The sequence below is a fragment of the Cynocephalus volans genome, chromosome 1 (genome assembly GCF_027409185.1).
Source record: "Cynocephalus volans isolate mCynVol1 chromosome 1, mCynVol1.pri, whole genome shotgun sequence".
Classification (NCBI taxonomy): Eukaryota; Metazoa; Chordata; class Mammalia; order Dermoptera; family Cynocephalidae; genus Cynocephalus; species Cynocephalus volans.
Window position 1 is genome coordinate 24,760,001 of NC_084460.1, and position 7,310 is coordinate 24,767,310.

General features: G+C 47.7%; 1 protein-coding gene across 1 annotated transcript in view; it reads right to left on the bottom strand.

Annotated features, from left to right (window-relative positions):
• ITPA (inosine triphosphatase) overlaps positions 1 to 3,116 on the bottom strand; it is a 12,568-nt gene extending 9,452 nt beyond the window's left edge. Inside the window, exons 1-3 of the mRNA XM_063109974.1 lie at positions 3,011 to 3,116; positions 952 to 1,009; positions 795 to 859 (exon numbers count right to left, since the gene is read on the bottom strand). Coding sequence (XP_062966044.1) covers positions 795 to 859; positions 952 to 1,009; positions 3,011 to 3,076 — 189 coding nt within the window. The 5' untranslated portion in view covers positions 3,077 to 3,116. The remainder of the gene's footprint in view (positions 1 to 794; positions 860 to 951; positions 1,010 to 3,010) is intronic.
• Between the last annotated feature and the right edge of the window lie 4,194 nt (positions 3,117 to 7,310).

Here is a 7,310-nt window from a genome sequence, read left to right on the forward strand (position 1 = left end):
GTGTGTGGGGTGTGTGTGGGGGGGGTGTGTGTGTGTGTGGTGTGGTGTGTGTGTGTGTGGTGTGTGTGTGTGTGGTGTGTGTGTGTGTGGTGTGTGTGGTGTGTGTGGTGTGTGTGTGGTGTGTAGGTGTGTGGTGTGTGTGTGTGGTGTGTGTGTGGTGTGGTGTGTGTGGTGTGGTGTGTGTGTGTGGGGGTGTGTGTGTGTGGGGTGTGTGTGTGTGTGTGTGGTGTGTGTGTGTGTGTGTGTGGTGTGTGTGTGTGGGGTGTGTGTGTGTGTGGTGTGTGTGGTGTGTGTGTGGTGTGTGTGTGTGTGGTGTGTGTGGTGTGTAGGTGTGTGGTGTGTGTGTGTGGTGTGTGTGTGGTGTGGTGTGTGTGGTGTGTGTGGTGTGTGTGTGTGTGGTGTGTGTGTGTGGTGTGTGTGAGTGTGGTGTGTGTGTGGTGTGTGTGAGTGTGGTGTGTGTGTGTGTGTGGAGTGTGTGTGGTGTGTGTGTGTGTGAGTGTGGTTTGTGTGTGTGGTGTGTGTGTGTGTGTGAGTGTGGTGTGCGTGTGTGTGCGTGTGTGTGTGTGTGGTGTATGTGTGTGTGTGTAGGAGATATCATGTGGTCAAGATTGGGAAAGGAAAGTAGTGTTCCAAGGCCAACATGAACAGACTCCAGCCTAGCTGCGCTTACACAGGTCCCTGAAGTTATAACAAACTGTGCCCACTCTGTTGTTCTCTGCCCATCCCCAGCAGGCACAGGCCCAAGGACCACCAGGACAAGAGGAGCAAGTACAGGAGAAGGGCAGGGTTAGCACCTGGCGAGCCGCCTCCTGACACTTCTGTATGGAAATCTCATCCGGCTCTCCCTGGTACTCCGGCACTTATTGGGGAAACAGACATACACAGAGTCAGGTCATGGGAAGACAGAGAAATCAAACCATCTTTTAAAAATAAAACAAAACAGAGACATACGGTCAATTTTCTGTGCCACCAAAGTGCATGGAAACTTGTCTCCTAGAATCTGAATGACCTGTTCCAATATGAAAAAACATTTATTACCATCTGCTAATGATTCCCCTTTACTATATGAGCTGTCATCTACCTTTCTCATCAGGTAACTCTCCTGCTGGTCCTCTGAAGCTTACCAAGTCAGGTCCATGAACCTCATCCCAACCTTCAGGGTCCCACCCCAGCAAGTCAGCCCCCATCCCCTCACTCTTCTACCCCTCCTACTTCAGCACCCTGCTCATGCTAACCCCCATTCAGAACACCCTCTTCCCTTGTCAGTGCTCCCAGAAACCCTACCATCCTCCTAGACTAGGAATTCTCTATTTATCAAAATTCAGGAGGCCTGTGAACTTGGATAGGAAAAAATACTTCTTTATTTTCACTAACCCTTAATTGAAATTTAGCATCTTTTTCAATCATGAATATAGGCAACGAAATAGTTTTAGCAGTTCTTATGACTTTTAAACCTATTAACATCACAAATGTTGTCATATCCCATATAATTGTTGCAGATACCTCAAAATATCATTTATAAGCCTCACTACTTTAAAATTACGGTAATTACACTGCTAGATTGAATCCTTTAATGCATTAATGAGGCATATATAACTAGATCACAAATATTCTTAGAATTGCACTTCAGTATTGTTGATTTCCTTTGTAATCCTATGTATTTTATTTTGTATAATTGAAGCTATTTTCCTGAGAAGGGATCCACCCACAGGCTTCATCAGTCTGCCAATGGGGTAACATGGGATGAAAAGAGTTAAGATGCCCTGTTCTAAGCCAAGTTTAAATCTGTCTTCTCCAAGGAGCCTCCCCTTGTCACTCTAGCCCTTTCTTTAAATGTGGGAGGGCCATGTTCTCAACCAGAGGCTTGGGGTCTGGTGCCCACCATCCTGCATGGGCTCGGTTCAGGGTGATACTGCCTGTGTGCTTGACTGGTCTGGCCTCAGGATCCCAAACCTTTTATCACCACAGTTCTCTGGCTCCTGAGAAGGCCACCCTGTCCTGGCACGAAAGTGCCATCAGTCCCTATGCTATGGACAAATGAAGGTTCCCCTAATGACTGCACCCCACTGGTCCGACTCAGACATATTCAGTGGGTGTGATCCTGATTCCCCACACATGACCCCATCTCCTTGGCCATGGCTGACTGAGCAGGACCAAATCCTTGATCCAAGCAAGGCCAATCAGAGCTGATGTCTGGCAGAAGCCTCACTGTCCCCTCCACCAGAAAAGAAGAAAGCAGAAATACCCCAAGAGGACTAGGGGTTAGCATCCAGAGAGAAATGCAAGAACAGGCCAGCCCCTCGAGAGACTCTTCAGGTCCTGTGGGATATCGTAACATCGTATTCCCACAAGATGGTTTACATGAGCTTCCTGTGTCTCTGTTATTGGTAGCCGAAGGACTTTTATCAACCCCCGGAAACCTGTCAGCTAACCACGAAGTTCTGCTAGGCAGAAACTTTGTATCCTTTGCTTTCTTTACTCCTCCTCTCCCTAGCGTAGTGAAGCAGATGTCCAGCATCATTCCCATTTCACGAATTCGGAAAGAGGCTAAGGACATTTCTGTACCGCGGTGGGTCATGGACTGCTCAATATGGATCTCCATCCCACGCCCTCTCTGACCCCTGCCACCTCCGGGCCAGCAGCGGGATCTGGATCAGTCCCAGAGGAATGTCGGGGCCCCGGCTTGGGGTCTAGCTCAAAGGTGACCTTTGGGACAAGTGCTAAGGGTCCCGCCACCCCTCCGGTTCCCGCAGCCGCTGACCTTACAGCTCTGCACCGGGATCTATCGAGGCCCTCATCCCCTTGCTAACCTCAGGCGCCCCCACTCCGCGACCATCCCCTCCCCGCGCCCCTGGCTTCCTACCCATCCTCGTCCCAACCCATCCTTCCCGGCCGTACTCAGCTCTCTCCCTCCACGCCTCCTCCCGCGTGCTTCCCTCCTTCCGGAAGTCCCTTCTCTGCCCCATTCCCAGCCGCTTCCTGGTCGGATCCTCCAACACCCTCCCGGCACCTCCTCCAGCTTCTTGGCATTCCCCGTGACAAACACGATCTTCTTTCCGACCAAGGAGGCCGCCATGGTGACCCCCGCTTACGCAGCACAGCTGCCGGAAGCCCCTTCACCTCGACTCTCAGGACACTTCCGGTCGGCGGCGGAAGGGGGCGCCCTGGTTTCCGGCGTGGGGTCCCGGGGCAGGCCGCACTGCGCACCTCGGGCGGAGGTGAGAATCTGTCAGCTAACTGGGCTGAGAGCCACCCTGTCTGCCCGCCGGTCGCTGGAAGTCTGCTCAGGCCCCCGGGGAGCACAGCGCCCCGTTTCCGGATGAGCATACGGAGGCGCCGGGCGCTAGACCGGAGCAAAGTGGAGCGGCCCCCTCGCCGGAGTTGCTATGGGCTTCCTGAGACTGGAGGTTGAGTGCCCCAAAACCAGTCCCTCCCGCCAAGGGACGCTTTCTTCAAGGTCCAGAAGAGACCCACCTCCCACCCTGCTTTCGCTACTCTCTGCCACCGGAGCATCGTGGAAGCAAAGAACTCCCGAAGGCAGTGATGAGCTGCAGCTCTGGGCGGTTCCCGTTCTCCGCGGGCGCCTCCAGGCTTGTCTCGGAGAACTGTTTCCTTCTAGCAAGGGCTCGCAAGCCGGGGGCTTTATCCTGGCTCACCCTCAGTCGCGCACCCTTAACTACTCTTTGCTCTCTACCGCTCATCTACTTGACCGTGAACTTAAACTCAGCATAGCATCCGAAGTCTGGAGGCCTATTAATGCCTGGATGAGTTATTTTGCATAATGTTATTGCTTTCTGATGATCTCGAATTTTTTTAGAGCACAGAATTTGGCTTCAGGGAATATCAAAAATTTCATGCTCTCTGTTAACCTTTGCTCAATGACCTTATGATGGCAGGAGCATTGCAGAAGCCAAAAAGCATTACTGTGTCATTGGGGACAAGTCCTAAAGTTTTCCCTTCATACCCCTCCAGTTGTTTGATTTTGTGAGGATTTATGGCTCCTTGGAGTTGATCTGGAAACGTTAGGTTCAGGAAGTGGGTGGCCCTTCCTCTATGTCATCTGTCTTCCCTCTTTATGAAGTCATGAGGAAACCCCAGGAAGGTGGAGGGACAGAGGGGTTTGGATTAGGGTAGGAGGAGCTTACAAGGGACATGGACAAGTATGTCCATGTGTAACACATGAACAAGTAACAGTGCACTGGTTAGTGCAATGACTCCTGGAGTCCTGGGTGCTGGAGAACCACCTAGATTGGAGAGGCCTGGACAGTTGCCCAGCAAGTCACTGGAGACCACAAAGTATTATTAAGCAGGGTGTATTGTGAATGGATATTCACTTTATTTACTTGGCAGCTGGCCTGTACTGGGATCAAACCCTATACCGTGGTGTTATTAGCACCACACTCTAACCAACTGAGCCATCTGGCCAGCCCCAGGATTCACATTAGATAGATCTCACTCTAAATCTGAAGGACTGGGAGCCCAAGAGCTTGGTGGGAGGGAAGAGATATGTGAATACCCAAAATTGTATGCAAAAGTTTGTGTATGTGTGATCATTAGTCAGGACTCTTGGTTGCAAGTGACAGAAATCCTCTTAGGCAGCGATAAAACAAAAAGGAAATATATTAATTAGTTCACTTAACTGATAAGCCCAGGTATAAATAGTCAAATTCTTACTTTCTCTGAACAGAAAGGAACAGGTTTGCATTACACTATGCTAGAGTTTACATGTGTGAAATTTTACCCCTATCACCAAGGAATATGTCAGAAAATCTCTTTGGAATTGCATTTCCCCCAGTTGTGGGGGAAATCCAGTTAAGCAAAGGACAATTCTTGCCCCCATAGGAGCTTGTCAGAGTCTTTCAAGTCTATCTCTGAAATAGTTCTTGAATTAGTCCCCTTTTATTTACCCTCAAGGCTACAGTCATGAATCCAGCCCTATTCTGTTCCTACCTGGACCAGGACAGCAGCTGTCTCACTGCCCCTCCATCATTCCCTCCTTCCAATCCACCCAAAATCCTTAAGTGACATGCTTGGGGGTCTAGGACTTTGAGAATCTGAGAACTCCAAAGGAAAGCTATAAAAGTCATATAATCTGTTTGAGGCAACAAGGAAGAGTTATCACTATTGACAGTTTATTGTTTTGCCCTTCCAGACAACTTTCTGTGCACATGCAAATTATATACACATTTAAGTTTTTTTTTTTTTTTTTTTTTTTGCCACTGGCTAGTATAGGGATTCAAACTCTTGACCTTGTTGTTATCAATACCACACCCTAACCAACTGAGCTAACCGGCCAGCCTTAATTTTTACATTTCAATAAAGTCTTTTAGTATGGAAAATTTCAAACTTGCACAAACTTTTCAAAGTTGAACAAAATTTCAAACTCAAAAAAATAGAGCAGTGTAGTAAGCCTCTATATACCCATCACCCAACTTCAACAATTATCATTTGCTATTTTATTTCATCGATTCTGACATTTTTGCTTGTTTAAAATTTAATATACTCTCTCTTGCTCTCTCTGCTTCCACCATCTTGCAATGTGAGAATCCTGGGTCACTGTCGCCACCACCAGATGGACTTTGAACTTCCCAGCCTCAGAAACTATGTTTTTCAGGATCTTGGAGTTGGTGTCATCCCACCCAAGCCAGTTCAAACTGGCTGTGCCCACAGACCTCTCTTCTGGGTCTATGTGAGTATCCAATAGGTGGCCTTTTGACTTCAGAGGGCCACAAACTCCACCTCCAGATCATGCTAACACTGCCATGTTTTGAACATGAGACCCATGAAGAGGCATGCAGATAGCTTGTGCTTGTGCAGATCAGTGAAGAACATTCTCAAATTCTCTGTCCAATCATTGCCCTACACAACCCACCCTTACCCCTACAATCGCCCTACATCACCCCTAACCCTTTCCCCATAAAAATCCCTGCTACCCTATTTATGGGGAGACAGATTTGAGATTTATTCTCCTGTTTCCTAGCTTGGCTGTCTTGTAAATAAACCTTTTTTTCTGCTACAACAAAAATAAATAAATAAAATTTAATATAAAGCCAAGGGCAGCTGCTCCCTCTGCCTGGAAGTAGGCAAGCAGCAGAGCACACCCAGGGGGCCTAGGCAGGAGCCAAGGGCAGCATCCCCCACCTGGAAGCAGGCAAGGAGCATGATGAAAACACTTCAGTGCAGGTGGCCCACCACAGCCATGGTTGCCACAATGCGGTTTGACACCACAGCAGTAGCCACAGCAACCATGCAAGTGGCCTGCCAGACACTTGACTGCATTGACACAAGGAGTGTCACCAGCAGATACCAGAAAAAAAAAAGGACATCTCTCCCCTCCAACCCCTCTCCAGAGTAACAGAAGAAGCAACTGCTCCAGATGACCAGGCATCAACCTAGAGATAATAGAAATATGAAACTCCAAGAAAATAAGACATCACCAAAATACAGTAATTCTCAAATACCAGACACTATAGGGCAGGAAACCCAGAAAATGACTGAAAAGGAATTCCGAGGAACAATCTTAAGAAAACTCACTGAGACAGGAGAAGACTCGATTAGACAATGTAATGAAATGAGAAAAAAATCCAGGATATATGCAAGAGGAAATTTAAAAAGAGATTAATCCTTTAAAAAAGGATATAGCAGAACTTGTGGAACTGAAAGATTCACTCAACAAAGTAAAAAACACAACCGAGAGCTTAAGCAGCAGGCTAGAACAAGCAGAAGAAAGAATTTCTTTCTTTTTTTTTTTTTTTTTTTAAAAGATGACCGGTAAGGGGATCTTAACCCTTGACTTGGTGTTGTCAGCACCACGCTCAGCCAGTGAGCAAACCAGCCATCCGTATATGGGATCCGAACCCGGGGCCTTGGTGTTATCAGCACCGCACTCTCCCGAGTGAGCCACGGGCCGGCCCAGAAGAAAGAATTTCTGATCTTGAAGATCGTCTTTTTGAAATAACCCAGGCAGACATTAAAAAAAAGGAAAAAAATTTTTTGAGTTGAAGAAAATCTAAGAGAGCTAGCAGAAAACCTTAAGTGCACAAACATTCAAATCATGGGCATTCCAGAAGGGGAGAAGAAAGGAAAAGTCATGGAAAACCTATTCAACAAATAACAGAAAACTTCCCAGGTATAGGGAGAGACACAGACATTCAAATCCAGGAGGCTCAAAAGATCCCCAAACAGACTCAACCCAAAAAGATCCTCTCCAAGACACATTACAGTCAAACTGGCAAAGCTCAAAGGGAAAATCTTAAAAGAAGAAAAAAGCATCAAGCCACCTATAAGGGAGCCCCTATCAGACTAACAAC